Here is a 20741-nt window from a genome sequence, read left to right on the forward strand (position 1 = left end):
TAGGACAAGCCAGTCCCCCTGCCCAAGGTCCATCTTCTCCCCCGAGCCGCAGTTCTTTCTCTCCCTCGTCCTGTAGCACATTGTTTCCTGCTTGGCTATAAAACCTGGGCTTGTAATCTTGTTTCCACACTGTGGCCTCAGCCACTGGGCCTGAGGTTACTCAAGGCACGGATAGGGCCTCATCTGTCTGTGTCCTACCTCACTTATTTCAGACCTCCATGCAGGCTGTGTTGAGAGGAAGAAATCCCCAAGGACAGAACAACAGATGATTTGAGACTTTCAGCCAAGGCCCCATGCTGCGTATTTTTTTAGAGACAGTAAAATGTCAAGGTTCTAAACACAGACTCTGGAGTTCATGTCCGGGTTCTGCTCTTTACCATCTGGGTGACTCTGGGCATGTAATGTAACTGTCCCATGCCTCAGTTTTCTCATCTGTAAAATGGGGGATTATAACAGTTTTCTTTCAGATTCACTGATCAAGGAGTCAGTGGAGTCCCTGAATTCAGCAGAGTCAAAGAGTTAAGGTAGGTAAAGAATGGTATTTAGTTCATAATACATACTTGTGTGAGCTGCAATTATCATCTTGGTGGGAGAACTCTCAAATATATTCTAGAAGTGAAAAATTTTTAAAAAGTCACCTTTTCTGCAACAGTATAAAGGGACATTGTATTGAAGACCCTGGTTCAAATTGAGTGCTGTCCCTTACTGGGTCCGTGTCAAGAGGCATGTTACTTAGTGACGGTTCGCTCTCTCCACGCCCAGGACCACACCCTATCACCAGCACCCACAGCCACCTGGCCGCTGACGTGTGAAGGCCCAGCATCCTACTGTGCCTGCACAGCGCTGTCCTCTGGCACAACCCCCCTCCCCCCGCACTGTGCCAACTTGTTCCCAGGCCCTTGTGGCAGCCGCCTGCTGCCCTGCATTCAACAGCGGGGTCCTCTCTGCTCCAAAAGCTTGTGACATTCTTGTGGGAGTAGCTGTTGCGTAGATAGCGTGAGAGGGGGAAAGTCACTGGCCTCTCCCAGGAAGGGTTCTCCCTCTCGTCTAGGGGCAAAAAAAGAAAGCTAGTGGTCACGGGACTTTACCCAGAGTGGTGCCCTGGGAACGCGAGGTGACTGTCCTGCCGATGTTCCCCGCGGACGCCTCTTCTCCCCGCTTTACCCCAGAGCCAGTCACTCCTCTAAGCCACACATCCTTGTTCATGCTTCCCTCAGGCTACGCACTGCAGCCCCGAGTGGATGCATGTGTGTGCGCGCGCTCGCTGGCTGGCTCCACAGCTGCCTCTCCGGCCGAGCGTCCACCCCCGCTGAGGGTTAGGGGTGTTAACTCACCCGTCATTCTAACTCTTCAATGCTAGTGTGGTGCCTTCATTTCACTCCGCTAGGAGTTCGGCAGGTCTCCAGGGTGCTTTTCTTACCTGTCTTGTGCACATTAGGCTGCAGGGAAGATCTCAAAGAGGAGGACCCATTTTACCTTTTATAGAAAATCTTATTTGCTCACATCACAGCTGAGAGCTACCCCAGGACTGGAAGTCAAAGCTTGGGTTCAAATACCTTGGGCATGAAACAAGCTGCAGGACCAGGAACCTCTACGATCAAACCTCACCCGTGGCCTCCCCTTTGTCCTTGTCCAGCCAGGGTGCCCTGTGGTCTCCAGCCGGCCAAGGGCAGCTCCCTCCGTCATAGGACCCCATGGGGACATCCTCCGCCTGCAGGAACTGCCAACCCCTGGCCCTTTGTACTGGGATAAAGAGCAAACCTCCCAGCTTACCAATGGATGGCTAATGCTAGGGGTGCAAGTCCAGGTGGTCTGAAAGGCTGCAGATATATCTCTAATTCAGAGGCAGTGACACTGCATCTGAGTGCTCCCCACTCACGCAGTACCGTGGAGGCTCCCAGGAAAAAACAAGATCTTTTTCTCACACACCATACTAGAAAGAACAACTTAAATGCACACGTAAGCAGGAGGCCAGACAAAACCAAGGCCCGATATGTGACTAATGCCCTGGAGTGCCACCTGCTTATTTCTGATATTTGCATATCAGTCCATCACCTCGTTCTGGATATTTAGCTGTGAGTAATGTTAGAGCTCCTTATTCTTACGATAATCATTAGAGAAGTTGGAAGACAGTACTGAAGAAGGCTCTTGCCTGCAACAGGAAGAAAATGGGGGCAACGGGCGCTGGAAGGGTCATCAAGAAGTGCTGATGGCCCCCTCCTTCCTAGATGTATGTGGTGGCGCTCTGCTGCCCCCACGCACCCCACGCACCCCAGCCACATCCGGCCAGTCTCTCCCCTCGGCTTTGTCCGTGCTGTTTTCTCTGCCTGAAAAATCTTCCCCCCGCCTCCGCCCCAGGACTGCTGATGTTCCTGGCCATTCCTCAAAGCCCACACAAATGTGCTCTTCTCTGTCAAGTCTTTGCCGTCTCCAGCCTGCCTTTCCGTGCTCCCCCCGCCCCCCGAGTTTATGTCTCTGTGATCACGTGTATCCTACTCTGGCAGTGGCGCCCCTGTCTGCCTGCCTCACTAAGGCACTGGCTCTGCCCCCCTTCTGTACACCCAATGCCTCGTCTAGTGACAGAAACACAAGCTCTTCCCAAGAGATCTTGGTTGGGGGTGGTGGGGGGGGATCATCAGGTCACTTAGCAGTGGCTTCTGTGACAGTGCCTCAGGAAATAAGTCACCTGTTTATTTCAGCAGGTGCAGCTCAGCTGACAGATGGACAAGGGAGCAGTTAACCAATGAATAAGTCGAGATACCTGTGACCCCTGAGGGAAAAGATCCTGAAAATGATAAAGAGAGGCACTGGAGAGAGGTCTGATGATCCGCTTTGGAGCCTGCCATGAGGTTTCTACAACTGTGCACTGAACCGCACCTGTTAACTTCTGTATACAAACTGCTATCTGGATTTTACATCTTCCAAACATTTTACTCTAGGACTGACTCCAAGGATCAAAGACCAGCCACTATCAAATAAAGACTTAAAGAGGCCTGTCCAGCAAATATCTGCACCTGAAATGACCACATAGGGCTCATGTGTGTTTTCCTGAAGACCAGGCAGGACCACACTCAGAAGGCAGGAACTGTCACCTGCGCCAGCCCTCCTACCTGCTGCTGCCACCAGCATTCAGTGGCCCGCGTCGACTCTGAAACTGGAGTTCACCTGAGAGGGCTCCTGCACAAGGACTCCATCAGGGGGCATGATGTGGCTTGAGGTGACCATCGCAAGGGTTTTCTTCCTGCAGCCAGCGCAGGGCTGGGAAGATCTGACCCTGCATGCTGTCTTCCTCCCTCAGTGGGCACGGCCCTTCAGAGACGCAGTGCTGAGGGGACCGCACCGGATCTGGCCTCCCACAAGCTTGTGGGGAGAGAAACTCTAACTCCCGTAGTCTCTGACAGACGACCAAGCACTCTGGAGGGGCAGGCACGCTAGACAACAACCTGAGGTTCCTGTCGTCAGATCTGAAAATACGGAGAACCATATTTTGTGGAGCCATCACTGCCTCCGGGGCCTGGTCAGGCAGCTTCCCATGGCTCCAAGACCTATAGTCTGAGCCAAAGGTAACGGAGAAAGAAGCATAAAAAAATGAGGCAGGGCGGGGCAGGGAATGAAAAAAGTGGTGGAGAGGCTCAAACCTCAGACTGCATCACTCGGATTTCGAATCTCACACGGAGTAAACATTTGTCTGGTACTGGGCTGGGACAAGTCACAAAGTACACCCTCCGGTGACTTGTTCCATTCTGTTCAAGTGCTAATACACGCAACTCGACTACAGAGTTGTGGGAGCGTCCCCAGGCCTCCTGGTCCTACAGAGTCAGACACTTTCACCAGCTTCAGCGCCGCCTAAGGAGGAGTTCGGGCCCCCACCCCACTCTTCTGCACCTTCCCCAGGGCAGCTCCGTCAGGCTCCCACACTTGCCTTGGGGCCGGGGCCCCTTGCTCCCTGCACGGGCAGACTTCGTCTCTATTTATCCCACCCCTTTCCTTCCTTGATTCTTGAGCTCTCTGGTCTTCTGCTGCTCCTCACGCCTGCTTTCCATCACCAGGATGGATCCACCTCCTGGGTACCCCCTCTTCCCCGCACACTCCCGAGTAGCAAAAGCCTGACAGCCAGCTCCTCCCCAGAGAGAAGACCTTCTAAAAGCATTTTTCAACTAAGGCTGTTGCACAGCGCCGGTCTGTACCGGCAATGAATAACCAAGACAACCAGCTCTGAAATAAAAATTGTGGGCTTATGGGGACGAGAAAAACATCCAGACTAATTCCTCCTCTAACCATACTCTGGTCTGTCATGAAGAATACTTACATACATTTTTATTGCTCATCTGCTCAGAGCTGCAAACCACTTGAAATCTGGCTGCAGGAACCTATTTTTCTCAATCGGTCCTCCTACTCTCCCCCTCCCACCCCCATCCACTCATCTTCTCCCGGATTAATTCATGAATGCACATCCCACAAGCAGGGGTCAACGGATCACAACGATGATGATGATGAAGACACTTATCCTCTGGGAACAGAAAACGCACAGGAGTTGTCATAATTCTCAGGGATCCCAGGGCAGCACCCGAAGACACACTCACTACTGCACCTTGACCAAGAGCATCGCTTTAGAAGCCAAGAGCCAAGGGCTCTCCTCACACTTACGTGTTCATCCGAAGCATAGAGGACTTCCATTAGTCGCTGCACGAGGTCATCATTTTCCTGCCCATGCTCTTGACAGAGGAGCTCAATCTCTCTCAACTTGCCAAAGTAGAAATCCCTTTCCTTTTCCACACCTTCGAGGGCAAGTTTTAATGAATGTACCTGCAAGGAAGTAAGGATGGAAGGAAAATCCCCCCAAAATACAGTATAAGAAACGTGACCAACTACGGCTGCCTATAAAGACACAAAACATGCAAAAACAGATGTGCCCAAATGATTGACAGGCAGTAGAGCTTGAGCCTGGGTCACCACATCCAACTTCGACAACACGCTAGTCATTCCCTCTGCCAACTGAGCGTTCATAACCACTGAGGGAGGGGCTGTTCTGCTCAAGATGGTTGCCTCCAGACCCTGAATGAGCTTTCCTCCTCTCCTAACACGGGCTAGAGCACATCCTTCTACCCTGTTCATCCTCTGCAGGGAGGGGAGGCAGAGGAGAGGGGCTGGCATTGTGGTTACTGGAGACGTATTTTGAGGACCCTCCTTGCTTCATAACCATATTTTGTTGTGGATCCCTTCATAAATGTTCCTAAGCCACACTAGATAAAGTCTCTCCTGAGAAACTGGGTCTTAGCTACATGAGGAAAACTGGGCAAGACTGTAAGCCCGGTTCAGTGGATGTGTCTTCATTCCTCTGGTTCTAGCTTTGGGGACATCGCAGGAAATAGGGGGAAGATGAAGAGAAAGAAGCTTCATTCCCTCAGAATAAGAACCCTAATTCCCTTTTCCCTATGATGCTGGTTCCAGGACCTTCCAGGGCTGAATGCCCTCTCACGGTGATTACAGAGATGGTGCCGGGGAAGGAGCCCATAAGGAGGCAGTGTCACCTGGGGGAAGGAAAACCCACGGCGCCACACTCCTACAGGCACGGTAGCTACACACAGGCCTAAACCAGTGCCCTGTTCCTGCTTCCTGAGAATCCCCCTCCCACTTTTTTTTTTTTTTAAACCCCTTGTGCATTTATATTTACACAGGGAATATTTTTTTAGGAGGTAAATCTTTCCTTGTCTCAGTCAGGTGAATCTTTTACTGTCTCTCATTCAGTGTATTAAAAAAATCACCCCAACAGTATTTCCAAAAATGACATCTGGAATGGAAAATTTTCTTCTCTGGTAATTCTAGACCTTTGCACATGTTACTTATCAAACCTCTACCAAACACATGCAGCGTTGGTTCCCTTCCTGCACACCCGGCAGAGGACTCAAGGATGTGGCCCCAGAGTCCACCTCACGGCCTCCTCACACCCTGCTCAAAAAGCAGCTTTCCCTGGCTTTCACTCCTATTTCTGATGATACTACAGTTGGAATATTAGTAAGAAATGAAGGCAACCAGCAGCCTCAAGTCTAAGTAAAAGAAAACGTCCCTTTTTTTCTAGAAATCCATCCTTGTTTTACACCAAGCCAACCCCCATTCCAGACTTGGCCACAGAATTCCTGTGTAGCCTGCGTGGGTGCCAGTGGACAGATCTGTGGCAGTTTAGGAGTCTTGAGTTGGTCAGCTCTCCCTGGAGCAGGCAAGAAGGGCTCTGGATGCCTTCTACCCATGGAAACTAGGTTTGTCTGCCTCTCCAGGGTGCTTTGGTCTGTACAGTGTGCAAAGAGCTGAGGCTTTTGTAGAAATATCCAGCCCAGGTTGGCCTTGGGTGGTATTCCAGGTGCACCGGGTAACAGCTACAGACATCCTAGTAAAAATGGACAGGGGCCGAAGCGTATGAGGATAGCCGACCGGCAAAGGAGAGTCTGTGTTCACGGTCCCACTCATGAAGACTGATGCCGCCCATGCCTTCATGTATCAAAGGAGAAGCCTAGGAGGTGGAGGGGATGCTGGGGATGGACCCTTGAGTAAGGCAAGAAGAAGAGACAAGAGGGGGACGTTCTCTTCTCCAATTCTGCCCTCCCTCAGCGTCTGCACACTGCACGTCCTTTGAGCCAGGCCGCCCCAGCCCAGCATCTGCCCAGGCCCACTGACGCCCACTCTCCAGCCCCCAGTGGTCCCTGAGCACAGTGGGGACTCCACCCCACTTCCCGTTTGCTAACCCACTCGCCATAAACGGCCCCTAATTATTTTAGTTCCGTCTTTTTCTCCCCTCTGTCTTTTGATTCATTTCTATCACTGGAATTGTCTAGCACAGTGGTACTTTTATAGCGTGTCATGGGACACTGCCTGAATAGAGGCAGGAGGCCAAGTAAATGAGAATTCTTCAAGTTTATGGCACTCGTCACTTTCTCTATCACGACTGTAATTCACTCTCCAGCCTAGGCATTTCCTCATCCTAGAGTCCTGAGTCCCAACACAGCAGTGCCCCTGCGGCTACCCACCAGCTCCAGGGAGCTTCCCTGCAGGCTGCAAGGACAGAAAATGGAGGAGGCAATAATAGACAACCATGGAAATGGATCTGGGGTAAGTGTTCAGTAAATAGTTGAACGACTGCTCACAATTTGGGGTGTGTATGACCTTCCCTCTGAGGGACTGGAGAGGGGAGGAGGTGGCATACTCACTCCTCCTTGATGTAAATGCACCAGGGGACAGGCAGGGGAGTGCAGCCCTTTGTTAGTAATAAAGGGATTATAAGACCACTGGAAAGTTCCTTTCTCTTCTCCCTCTCCCCCTCTGGAGAGACATTTTGGATGGTAGGATGAGGTCTGGGTCCCTTGGGGAAGGGAGGCTCTTTGTGTAACTGGACAGCTAATGACTGTAGAGCCAGCTCCAAGGAGAGGCAGTGGTGGATCTGGTGACTAAGGCTGAAAGGGAGAGAGGGAGGAAGGGTCTCAAGGTTTCTTTGTGGTCATACTTTGGACTGGAAGCTTGGAGACCTGGGTCTGGTAGAGGCAGATGACAGGGAGAGAGAAATCATGAGATAATTAAGATATCAAAAGAACCTGGGTTCCTACGAGAAAAGGGTTATAAATCTAAAGCATTACAGACCCATGCCTGATGCTCTTTAGGTCTACTGTGATTTGCTCAGAGCCTTAGGCATGTGGTCCAAGGCTCATGATGTTGTCATACCTGCCTTTTATGTGAGAAAAACTCATTACTGGAAATACCATATGGGCTCAAACTGAGAATCAGCAGGTAATTAGAACATTCCAGAGTTTCATTGGATGACTTAAAGTTTCACTATTTTCATTAAAGTGATCAGAATTGTAAAGAAACACCCTAACTAAGCAGCTGCCTGCTTTTAAACTATATTCTTGATTGCAAATATACAATTATCTCAAAAATGGTTTCCAGACTCTTTGCTGGCTCATCAGGTATCCGGTTAATCACTGGGAATGGCCCAGCCACTTGGCTGGGAACAGCCTAAGAACCTTGAATAAAAGGCTCCGCTCCCAGTGGTGGGAGTAGCCAGGATAAGAGACTCGGCAACCCAGGGTCAGAGCGGGTGGCAACTTCATTGGGCCTCATGCTACCAATCGTTTTATTACCTTTAAGCTACATATAATCTTAGGCAAAATTAGCTCTTGTTAGGTAGAAAGCATACCTCAACTTGTTTACTGAAATTTTCAAAGGTAGTAGAGCTAGATTTACCGTAACCACGAAGAATATTAGACAGAAAGTTCCTAGACTTAAAACACAACCGTGGCCCTTTTGATCCCCCAATATTGGGTTCAGTGGTTCTGTGGCATCAGACTTCTGCTGTCATGGCAAACGTTAGGTTCTCGCTTTCGTTCGCATGATCACCCACCCCGCACAACTGCTGAAAGCTCTAGGAGGGGAGGGTTACCTAGCTCACTACCATTATATTAGCACCAGGCACTGAGTCTGTCACACACAACAGGCTTATTAACAAATAGTGCCTGCAGGAAAGGAAGGAGGAAGAGAGACTAACCCTAGCTAAAGTCATGAATGCTATCCAGATTGGCCGGAAGTGGGCAGACAGGCCAGAGTCTGGCCTGGAGCTCTGGACATGCCCTGAGGAGGTGGAGGGGGACGCTGTCTATAAACCCGCATTTACCTGGGGTTGAGTCATCTGTCCCATATGTGCAGCTTTGAGATTTCTGACTAAGATCTTATATTCCTGATGGGCCAATGATTTCATCTGCCTGAACGATTCCTTTTATTCTTACTCCCTTGGAACCAGATTCCGTCCCCTGCCCTCCCTTATCTCAGACCTGCAGGTGTCTGGTCCCTCCCCTCTCAGAGACAGGGCCAGGGCTGAGGAGTTACCTGCTCATTAAGCTGTATGACCTGTGTTTCTAAGTCTTTATCAGATTTGGATGCTGAGCTGCTGGACGAAGCCCTTTTGGCTGATGAGGGACGAGAGGGTGTAGATCCTGGCTTAGATGCCGGACTTGATTTAGCTGCGCCTGAAAGTAACCAGAATAGATTATAAATATGGGCAACATTAGGGATGCTTTTTAGATATATTGCAAATGTATAAAGGAGTTTACTAGGAAGTATAAAAGCTACTCCCAATGACCCTTTCCGATTCCAAAAGTAGCCTACCTACACTTAGAAAAAGCGCACACAATGAAAGGACAGTGTCATCTTCTACAATTTCTTTAATCTCTGAGTACTCCACCCCTTCAAGTTAATAGAAGATTAAGCTGTCCTTTGATACTAAGAGATTTTAAGATTTTTTAAAAGAGGAACAGTTCTGAGATAACCTCAAAGCATCACCAGAGTTGAGTTTCTGACAAACAACAAAAAAGAGTTTGAATGCTTTAGAAAAAATATACAAAGCTAGTAAAGGGTTTTCTCTCTCTCGTTTCCCAGGTTATTAGCCACCGAAAGCACCCAGGGGCAATGACATCTTCGAAGCAGCATGCGTTCCTGGTGCCAATGAACTGGTGTGTAAATTTTATTCTAAAGGAAGAACTTCTTGAGAGATGGCAGATGCCGGGGTGGGGCAGGCAAAGTACGGCGTAAGCCTGGGACACCTTCTTGTGTTGAAACGCAAGGATGTGCTCAAGGACTAAGGTCAAGGGGAACAGGGGCAGGTTTGAAGATGCTTCCAGCTAGCCACAGCTGGGACAGTTTACATATCAAAAGAGGAATGGCTCTCACGTGCTACAACACACTGGATAAATAAAAATCCAGTCTATAATGACAGGGGAAGGAGCGAGGGTATGAAGATCTTTATAGAACAGAGACAGCTAGTAAATCTAGAAGAAATGTTAGAACTTAAAAAATCATGATGTTACAACAAACATAACTGATCCAGGAAAGGTTCACTGAGGGACTCTAAAACGCTAAGTGGGAAGTTTGGAGGTTAAAAGATATTCACGGGTGTCAAGATAGCAGCCTAGGATTTATTTACTACAATGGAAGAAAGATCCACCTTTACAGTGGGGGCTCAGCATCTTAAGTGATTAAATAGCATCGCTAATGATGACAGAAACTAGGGGAAGGAAGGTCATTAATGTCAGGTAAGAGCTCACCCATCAGAGGCTCAGCTTCTAATAGGTGCTCACAATCTAGAACATGACACAGACACAGGGAATGGCTTCTGCAGTTAAAACAGAAGCCACAAGGTAGATGCGGTGAAGTTTACACACTGCATGGATTAAGAAATTCAGGGTCATTACCAGGGGCCCACCCAGGCCTTCTACTCTGAACACAGTCTCGACCATGTGGCAGCTCAGGCTGGTGGAGAGGCTCCTCTTACATGTTTCCATCTGCCCAATTCCCCCCACATCCCGCACACTCCTCCTCCAGAAGGCTCCGGGGACACAGGGACCAGTGTTCACACCTTTGTAACCCCGGTACTTAGCACCATGCTGGGCTGAACCGATATTTCATGAAGGTACGAATGTTGAAATAAATAGATGAACAAGTAAATACAGCTTGGTTATATGGTTTCTGGCCTCACGGTTTATCAGTACCAACAGATGAGAAACAGGCAGGGGGTCATGAAGCCAAGTGTGCTGACAGCAGTTACAAGTTTCAAGAAATCTCCTAATTACAAGGTGGTGAACAGGAAGAATTCTGGTGCCTGGACGCATCAGTTATGAACGTGAAGTCATTCGCCCCCTCAGGAAGCACGGACAACATCATACCCTTTAAAACCCGTTACAAAGAAAAAAAGAATTTTCTTCTAAAAATACAGGGAAAGGCCTAATATATTTTAAAATGAAAAATTAAGTTGGACAGGACTTAAAATAGTTTGAGTATCCAAAGGTAAATCCTGAGTGACCTGGGAACCTCGCCCATGCAGAAGACCTTCCCAAGGATTCTAGCATTCACAAATGCTCCATCTGTGATTCACGTCAAGTTGCAGGGACCCTTCATGTCCGCAGGAGCCCACAGACACCACTCCTAGAACGCCACTTCCAGTCCCACTGGCCAGGCTCTGTACAGGCCGCGCCGGCAGGGTAGAGGAGACTGTGAGTAACAGCAGAGGACGCAGGGTGAGGAAACGCTGACCAGGCAAAGTGCCTCCTCTGAGGGTTGTCACCAGCCAGCCTGACTTGGGGGAAAAGCTTCTGAAAAATCAAGTTACTTCAGACCTTTTAATAAGCAATACGTCGTATTTTAATGTCCATCAAATCTAACAGAAAGCAGCATCCCTTATGTAGTAAATACAGGTTTATCCAGTGCCTACCACGAACCACGTCCCACTGGACATCTCTGCTCCCCAGGCGCTCACAGTCTCACCGAGTGACAGTGGTGTAGGAATGCCCAGCAGGGCCACACTCACCATTCCCAGGGACAAGGCAGCGTTCCCGACCACACGGTCACAGGGCATGATTTGGGCTGTAACCCACCCCTCCCCAAACACTCCTCTTCCCCTCTGAGGGACTATGTGTAGCACCCTGCAGGTAGCGGCGTGGACGCTGCCGCTCTGGGAGGCTGCAGCACCTGTCCACTGTAAGAGCACAGCCCTTTATCCTGTTCCCCCACTCAAGTCTACAAGGTAGGGGTTGCATCTGTTTTGTTTATCACTTAATGTTCCCAAGGCCCATCTCCATGCCTGACCCAGAGGCCACAGGCAATAGAAGCCTGTTAAAACAACTCCATGGAGAGGGACCTATCCAGGGTAAACAAACTGGGGAGAGCTGAAGGAGCTGAAGCCAACGTCAATGTCACTGAACAATGTCACTGACAATACATGAAGGAAACCAAACCACACATCATTGGGTTCCCCAGAGAGCTGGGACTTGGTTTTAAGATCATCTTCTGTTATCACCTGGGCCCTTTATAGATGGAACCAGGACAAAGTTCAAGTAGGGAAATGGAGTCAATAAGTGTTTAAGTCTGAGGAGGGAGGAGCATGCTAGTTTGTACCTTGCTGTCCAAGTCTGCCATGTTTATGCCTCTTCTGAAACAAACAGCACCCTGCAGAAGGGACTTCCCTCTATTGTGTGCCCCCCGCTACCCCCCAGGCACATCTCCCTATGCAGGGCAGCAGCTATGATGTGGTTCGTTGCAACAGCTGATCTACGTTCATCAGACACTCATTCTCACACCCTGCCCTATCCAGTCCCATGTAAACTTTAAAAGAAAAACAGAAGGAAGAGAAACCTGATTGCTCGTAAAACAAAGCCACTACTAGTTATGTTTTTAGGACATCATCAAATGCAGCCTGAGAAAAAAAACCTGAAGTGTTTGATATGAAGTAAAAGTGGAAGGGTCAGGGGCAAGCCAAAGCCCCCTAGCAAGATCAAGTTATCAGGGAAAAGAACTATAAATAAGCAGAGGAAGCTGGCTCGGGGAGGAACGGGGGGCTGCAGGAGACCCTACGTGGCTCCCGGGGGACAGGCCAGAGCTGCTGCAGTGACTGATGCTGTCCGGGCTACAGCTTCTTCTGCCTGTGGCTCACGGGTCCTGCATAGGTTGGCTGGAGCACAGAGCCCCTGTCTTTCACCTGATACACACTCATGCAACTTGTGGATCTCTAGAGATGGGAAAGATGAAAACAACGGGTATCAGACATGGCACCCTCTGCGGTGGGACAGGGCAGGATAGTGGAGAAGAGGGCATTTGGTCCACACTACAGCACTCATACTCGCTACAGAAGGAATCGCTTCCGCACTGCCCTGGACAGTCACTTACAGGCTGGACAAAGGAATGGAAAATAAATTTGAAAAACTGAGTTAACAGATGAAGTAATTAGTATTTGAAATTTAAAATCAGGGGTTTTGAAATTCTGATTAAGTTGCTTGGAAAAAATTGTTAACAAAGGGAAATAAATGTCTAATGAGGTGTAAGAGGGCAGTGCTAGTCAATTGTGCATTTATTTTTAAATGTTTGTTTATACTGAGTGCATGCGCATGCGGGAGAAGAGCAGAGAGAGAGGGGGAGAGAGAGAATTCTAAACAGGTTCTGTGCTGTCAGCACCAGGGCCTGATGTGGGGCTTGATCCCATGAACCCTGAGATTGTGACCTGAGCCGAAATCAAGAGTTGGATGCCTAACTGACTGAGCCACCCAGGTGCCTGTCCATCAAGTGTACATTTATATAGCTTCTAAGGGATGAAGAAATTAAAGAACAGGAAGGCCATGCAGAACTTCTTAGTATCTTCAGAGCTTTAAAGTTTCAAAAAACTAGACAATTAAGCGTTAAACTAAAAGCTCATTCTCAAAAGAATGTAAAGTGAGCTCTTTAAATTATCACAAGCTATAATCTGAAGTGGAAGTAATTTGCCCCTCACAGCTATTTTTCACATTGAGAAATACTAAATAGTAAAATTCATAAAAAGAAAAATGAAGGCTTTTGTTCATTCTATTTAATGATTTCATGGTTTACTTTTTAGAACAGTAAACAATATCCTAAAGTATATGACACTCATTAGACAGTCAAGAACTCTATTTTTGTTTATTTGCTTTGAACATCTTGTTGTCTCCTTTCAAGCAAACATACTCCAAAGTGTACCCAGTTTCTGGGGTGCCAGATATTTTCTTCCATTTATCTGGGTTGCTAGAATAAGGATGCTCTTAGGAAATTATAATGATCAATGTCAGCAAATTTAACACTGATACATTACTTTTGTGTAAGTTACCATTTATATTCCAATTTTGTGAAACGACCCAATAATTGATAGCATCTAGTCCTGGTTCACATATCAGGGTCCTCAATAGTTGCCTTCCTGCTTCCTAGAACACACTCAGGGCCACGGCGACCTCGCTTTTGTGCCTTCCATGCCTCTGTGCTCAGTGATGCTTACATGAAAAATATTTACATAATGGCTTTTAAAGAGAGTGCAGCTCTTTCAGCTATAATGCAGATACATATTTTTTTCCTCGCAGCTATCATTCCAAAAAATTTTTTGAAGCTGCGTTTGATGTCCTGAAAACATAATTAGTGGTAGCCTTGTTTTATAAGAATTGTTTTTTCCCTCAAGCTTTTCTCTCTCTAATTTTCCCTTTCAAAATAAAAAGAAGTTTCAGAAGCAGAGAAAAATAGACATAAATTCTGTACAAGTCCCTGTAATTCTCTGACTTTACTCACTGGACATGGACATGATTTACAATGGTAGTCTTTGAGCAGTGTGTCTTAATTAATGCCTTTAGGATTTGGTGTATAAATATGATTCTAAGACATTTTAACCATAGTTGTAAAAAAACAAAGACTGGCCTTATTCATTGCCTGATTCGAAGCCACAGCATCACTGTCTAATGTCACTAATTAGTAGCTTAATGTTTATGGAAAATGCTACATTTTGGGCATATGAGGCCCAATGAATTCTTAACGATAAAGCAAAGAAAAGCATTGTACTCAGCTTTATCCTTCATGGCCGGAGCTCTGATGGAATTTAAAAATTCTCCTCACTTAATCTGGCGTATTCCTTCTGCCAAACTCATAAACAGAGGAGCTAAAAATATGACATTAATACTGTTGACAAGAACCACAGAGACATTAAAAACATGTGCACACATGCATACACACTCAGGAGGCAACCGACCTCTGGCCATCCCCTGCTTTGAAAGCATATTCCCCTCCAACCCTGCGTCCTTCTCACTCAATTAAAACCCCACAGAGGTAGGGGCTGGGGAGCACATGAAGTGCGTGAAGGTGGCCAAAAGGTAGAAACTTCCAAGTTATACACAATGAGATACCACATCACACCTGTCAGAATGGCTAACATTAACAACTCAGGCAACAACTGATGTTGGTGAGGATGCAGAGAAAGAGGAACCCTCTTGCACTGTTGGTGGGAATGAAACTGGTGCAGCCACGCTGGAGAACAGTATGGAGGTTCCTCAAAAAGTTAAATATGGAACTACCCGACAATCCAACAATTGCACTACTGGGTACTTATCCAAAGGATACAAAAATGCTGATTTGAAGGGGCACATGCGCTCCAATGTTTATTTTTATTTCTATTTTTTTAAGTTTATTTATTTTGAGAGAGACAGAGACAGTGCAAGTAGGGGAAGGGCCGAGAGAAAGAGGGACAGCACAGAGCCCCATGTAGGGCTCCAACTCATGAACTGTTGAGATCATGCTCTGAGCTGAAGCCAAGAGTTGGACACGTAACCGAATGAGCCACCCAGGCACCCCGCACCCCAATGTTTATAGGAGCACCATCAACAACTGCCAAATTATGGAAAGAATCCAACTGTCCATCAACTGATGAATGGATAAATAAGTTATGGCATATATAGACAACAGAATATTACTCAGCAATCAAAAAGAATGAAAGCTTGCCATTTGCAACAACATGGATGGAACTAGAGTATATTTTGCTAAGCAAAATAAGTCAGAAAAACAAACATATGCTTTCACTCATATGTGGAACTTAAGAAACAAAACAAATGAACACAGGGTAAGGGAAGGAAAAATAAAATGAAAACAGAAAGGGAGGCAAATCATACGAGACTCCTAAATACAGAGAACAAACTGAGGGTTGCTGGAGGGGAGGTGGGTGGGGGAAGGGCTACATGCGCAATGGGCACTAAGGAGGGCACTTGCTGGGACGAGCACTGGGTGTTCTATGTAAGTGATGAGTCACTAAATTCTACTCCTGAAACCAATAGTACACCAACAGTAACCAATAGTTAACAAATATGTTAACTAATTTGAATCTAAATAATACAAAAAACTTCGTTACAAAATAAGCCTGAAGAACTCAAGTCCAGCAAGGTGGTTATATGGTAACACTGTATGTTTGAGAGTTGCTGGCAGAGTAGATCTTAAAAGTTCTTATCACAAGAAAAAAATTCGAATCGTATGGTGATGGATGTTAACTAGACTTATTGTGATCATTTTGCAATATATACAAATATTCAATCATGTTTATGCCCAAAACGATTATGCTGTATGTCAATTATAGCTCAACGAGAAGCCCCCACAGACCTAAGAGGTGACGGAAGATGGAGTGCACCTGCACTGATTAGTTATTTGTGGATGACCTGCCTTCACTTCCTTATCCTTTTTACCTTGGTCAACAGATTTTATTTTGTGCAGGAAGCACATCAGCCATGTGAGGGGTGGGATCGGGTATGGAAGCGGTGATCCTTCAGCTTGCCCTTAGGGAGGCAGTGGCCGGGCGTGGGGGCCCGGGAGCCAGGTGGCCTTCCCAGCAGTCCTGGCTCTGCTCTGGCTGAGCCGTGCGGCTTGTGCTGCCACCCGGATCCCTGGATGCTGAAGACCGCAAGAGTAGTGCCTGTTTCCCCAGAATCGGGAACAACATGGGGGAAGTCCTTACGCAAGAGCCTGGCACCTAGTAGGCACTCGATAAATGTTAGCTCACAATAGCAGTACTGTTACTCAGCAAATGTGATCTGACCAATGATGAAAAACACGGGTTTCCCATTTCCAGACGCTAGCAACATAAACTGCTAAGGTAATAAGAACATCAGACTCTCTTTCAAGAAAATCTCTATAAAAACATTTAACCCATAAACCGCCAGTGGGCACCAAGGCCTAGGTTCTCCCCTTCCATTCACCCTCTATCTTGAAAATCAGTAGGCTGGAGCCCAAGTCTCTGTGCTCCTTCTTAAATTACCCTGACTCATTCATTCAAGCAGCCAACATTTACTGACCTCCTACTGTGTACCTGGCAAGTTATAGGCAGTTGGGATAAATCAATGAATGAAATACAGAAGATGACTTTGTGGAATTTACATTCTAACAGGAGAAATGAGATAATAAAGAACATGATAAATTAGTAAGTCCCGTAATAAATTGGCAAGGAAATGCTACGGAGAAGAGACAGAGCAGGGAAAGGGTGAGCAGCCGTCAGCAGCAGCAGCTGCGGGGCACCTGAGTGCCCAGCTTCTCCGGTCTCAACTCCGCAGACCCAGGAGCCTCCCACGGGCCTCACTAGTCCCAGGTCCCCTGAGGACAGGGGTAGGAAACACGGAGCCCTCTTGATGGGAGTCGTGCCACAGGCCAGCAGAGATGAGAGGCAGCAAGATGTACGCCAAGCCCATGTGGCAGTCACCTCAGCCCGAAAGTCCTGTTCCTCAATGAAGCCGACATCTCTTCTAACAGCTCCAGAGTCGACATCTTCCAGAATCCCTGGAAGGGCCATGCCAGGTGCAGGAGTAACCCTTACTTCAAGGCCTCACTAGGAAAGTCAGATGGAACAGAGGCCTGAGAGAGGCGGAGCTGGTCCCCCGGACAGCCAGGAGCAGAGCACGCCACGCAAAGGCAAGGCCCGACGCCCACACAAAGGCCTTGTCTGTCCAGGGCCAGCTGGGATGCTGGAGCAGAGCACGTCTGGGCCAGTGCAGGAGGGGGCAGAACATCGGGGCCTCAGAGACTGCGGTTCTGAGGTGGGCTTTCATTCTGAGGGAAGAAGGAAGCCACCGCAGGGTCCTGAGTGGAGGAGTGACACGGCCTGACTGCCGGGTGGAGAATGGACTGCAGGAGGGTGAGGGCAGAGGCAGAGTGGCGGCCAGTGAGGAGGCCGCTGTCGTAATCCTCCCGGGTATGAGTAGTGAGTGCTCAAGACGCGTTTCCTTTACGGTGAATCACTTCCAGCGCTCCAGTTCAGAAAGCCCTATCCCGTGCCCTAGAAAACAGGCACCGAACGTCTGGCTGTTTTACACGGCTTACACTTTGCAATGTTAACAGCAACCAAAAAGACATTTTGTGATCAACAGCATTTGCTATGGACTCCGAGGAGAAGGCTGAAGAAAAGTAGGCAGTGACAAGGGCTAGGAGTCAGTGTGCGCCCCCCCCGCCCCCCCTTCACTGCTCCGGGGTCATTATGCAGAGTGATATTGGGCTCTGCCCTGGGAGCAAGCCAGGGAGCTAGCTACACTCCGAGTCAGAGGCCTGGGATGGCCTGGCTGCCTCTGTACCCTCCGCACCTAGAGCTCTGGTACCTGAGGGCACCCCTTCCCCGGCCAGGGGTCACAAAGCCTGCCCCGCAGTGGCCAAGAGGGACCGAGCTTGGCCGGCCAGCGTGAGCATTCAGAAAACCGAATTACTTCTGCTCTGGTTACTGTCCCTGTTGTAGATGATGTGCTTATTTTTAGCCATCATGTGATTCTCCAGTATTTTCCAGGCTCTGCTTGAGTCACTATGGTTTCAGAGAATTTTTCATAGTGGGAAAAAATGCACAGAAGAACTCCTTCTCTTAGAATGGCTCAAGTATGAAAATACCCAACTACTGAATAGTTATTTGAATGTGATGTGTATTTTCTTATGATAAATGGACTTCTCTCACATCTTGGTAATTAAGTGTGCTTTGAAACACATTAGGTGCCAACCAATCACTATCTTAGTTCAAATTCTTGTTTTTAAATTGTCCTCGGAGCAACTTGTCTCTAGAAATGGCAAGGGTCCCTCACTCCCATGAAAACAATACACAGCAGAATCCCAATAATTTAGGGGGGCACCCCCTTGCCTGTTTACTGCAGCAGTAAGAAAAGCTGGTGGGTGAAACAGCCCAACAAACCCAGCCAGACCATCAGGAGTTAAAACACACAGGCATCACCATGACATCACAGTGTCACTGCACTCCTGGAAAACAGCAGTCCTTTAAGCAAAAGGCTTTCAAATTAAGGTGGCTACTAGGTGGGCACACAAGTACTTAATTACTTCATGATGTACAGATACAGTCCTGACTCCACTGTCAAGACCAGTATTTTAGGTTATTTTTCTGATGGTGGCAAGCTGACTATGCTCCATTAACAGGTTCTTATCCACACTCCCCTGCAAACAGAGACGTGGTCTGAGCCCCCAGAGCTGGAGCTCAGGGAGGGGAGAACCAGAGCGGAGTCCCATATGAATCTGCTACTTTAACTGGTTCCTGCTCCGGCTTCTCTGCTTCCACCAACCAACCATCAAGCCAGAAAGATGTGCATCATTTATCCCTGGCTTCCTTTCTCCTTTATTTCTCACATCTAATCATCAAGTTTTGGTGACTGTATCTCCTTCAAGTCTCCATAACCCACATGGCCCATGACCTTTGTTTACGCCAACCTCCTCTCCTACGTGGTTTGTTGTAACACCGTCTTAGCTAGTCTTCTAGACTGTAAGTGTGCCACCCTCCATGTATTTTCTATACCAAAGAGCAAACTTGTACTTAAAACTTTTCAGTGACTCCCAACTGCCCCTTTAAAGTATAAACCTCTGTGACCAACAGAACCTGAGGTGACCCCCTCTCTCCAATAATCTTCACCTCCTGGTATTCTAACCTTTGTATAGTTCCTTCCTCTAGAGTATGGGTGGAGCCTGTGCCCTGTTTTTAACCAACCGAGTATGACAAAGATGATGGGAGGTGCCCTCATGATTGTGGTACTCTACAGAACTCTGTTTGGCTAGCATACACGGTAGAGAAAATCTTACTGGCCTAGAAGAAGCAAGCTGCTACACAGGAAGCACCTATGTTGGAAAAGCTCATGTGGCAAGAAGTGCGGGTAGCCTCTGGGAACTGAGAGCAGCTGTCACCAAGAAACAGAAGCTTTACTTCTGCAGCCTCAAGGAAATGGTCACAACCCAAGAGAGCTCTCCCCAGTTAAGCCTCTGATTAGACCACAGCCCCAACAGATTATCTGGATTGCTGCCTGGTGGGACCTTAAAGCACAGAACACAGCTGAGCTCGGAACACAGCTAAGCTCGGTGTGGACTTCAGAAGGTGTAAGACAACAGATGTGTATTGTTTTAAGTTGCTAAGTTTGTAGTAGTTGTTTTGCAGCAACACAATATGAATACCACCTCTCCACTCCTTATATGAGGGCCCCACTAACCTCTGCAGCCTTACTTCTCAACACCCATGCAGAACAACATACACTTTACCAAATACAACATATTCTCTGTTGACGTCAACATTCTACTCTTTTTGTTTGCAGTGCTCTTGTCCATCCCTTAACCTGGGTAACTTCTACACATTCAGTCAGTCTTAGTCAAACCTCACTTTTCCCAAGAAGCCTTTCTAGAACACATAAGACCAGCTCAGATGATCTTCCTACATACCCTGACGGCACGAATCTCACTTTATTGTTATTATCTTTTTATTGGGAGGTTTTCATCCCAAGACTGTAACTTCCCTGAATCACAGTGTGTCTCCAGAACCTCTTACAGTGCCTTGACAAATATGTGTTGAGAGACTGAATGAAAATTCAAGTAAAGCTTTCATAAAAAGAGGAACGAATCCAATAAATGGGAGCTGTTAGCTTTCTGAGCTACTGTGCAATACACCATGCTATTTCCTCAGCTATAGTACAAGGGGCTCCTCAGGTGATGCAAAGGACTGGAGAGAACGTCGAAAATAGCCATACATATGGGCTTAAGTGCTGCATCTTCCTGGATCCAAATGGACATGCTATGATTCAACTGAAATAAATTCAACAAATTCTAAATGAGCAACTTCTACATGTCTGGTAATGGAGAACTAATAATTCTTCAAAGTAAAAAATGTTTTCTATTGCCCAACATACCAAGTGACAAAGAATGGCACCAATAAGAAAAAGAGACCTCTCTCCGCCATCTTGGAGCCTGTGGAGGCCTGCTGGGAACAGGACTCCTAAAAGGACAAGTATGTCTGGAAGGCTGTGGTCCAAGGCCATTTTTGCAGACTAACGTGGGGTCTCTAAAACCAGAGGGAGCACAGAGCTCTTCTTAAAACTGAAGATGTTTATGCTCGAGATGGAATGGAACTGTATCTGGGCAAGAGATGTGCGTATATGTACAAAGCAGAG

The 20741-nt window shown here is 47.5% G+C and overlaps 1 protein-coding gene and 1 long non-coding RNA gene across 4 annotated transcripts in view; one reads left to right on the forward strand and one right to left on the reverse strand.

Annotated features, from left to right (window-relative positions):
- The window catches only part of MAPRE2 (microtubule associated protein RP/EB family member 2), a 158970-nt gene that overhangs the window by 2324 nt on the left and 135905 nt on the right, over nt 1-20741 (reverse strand). For all 3 annotated transcript variants that reach the window (XM_077753813.1, XM_077753812.1, XM_077753811.1), the window contains 2 exons: nt 8872-9011; nt 4648-4806 (listed from right to left, as the gene is read on the reverse strand). In XM_077753813.1, coding sequence (XP_077609939.1) covers nt 4648-4806; nt 8872-9011 — 299 coding nt within the window. The remainder of the gene's footprint in view (nt 1-4647; nt 4807-8871; nt 9012-20741) is intronic.
- LOC144223114 (uncharacterized) lies at nt 461-10448 on the forward strand. Its single transcript, XR_013332571.1, has 3 exons — nt 461-524; nt 6959-7104; nt 9421-10448. It is a non-coding gene; the product is annotated as an uncharacterized LOC144223114 (long non-coding RNA).

The sequence above is a fragment of the Crocuta crocuta genome, unplaced genomic scaffold (genome assembly GCF_008692635.1).
Source record: "Crocuta crocuta isolate KB4526 unplaced genomic scaffold, BGI_CrCroc_1.0 scaffold231, whole genome shotgun sequence".
NCBI lineage: Eukaryota > Metazoa > Chordata > Mammalia > Carnivora > Hyaenidae > Crocuta > Crocuta crocuta.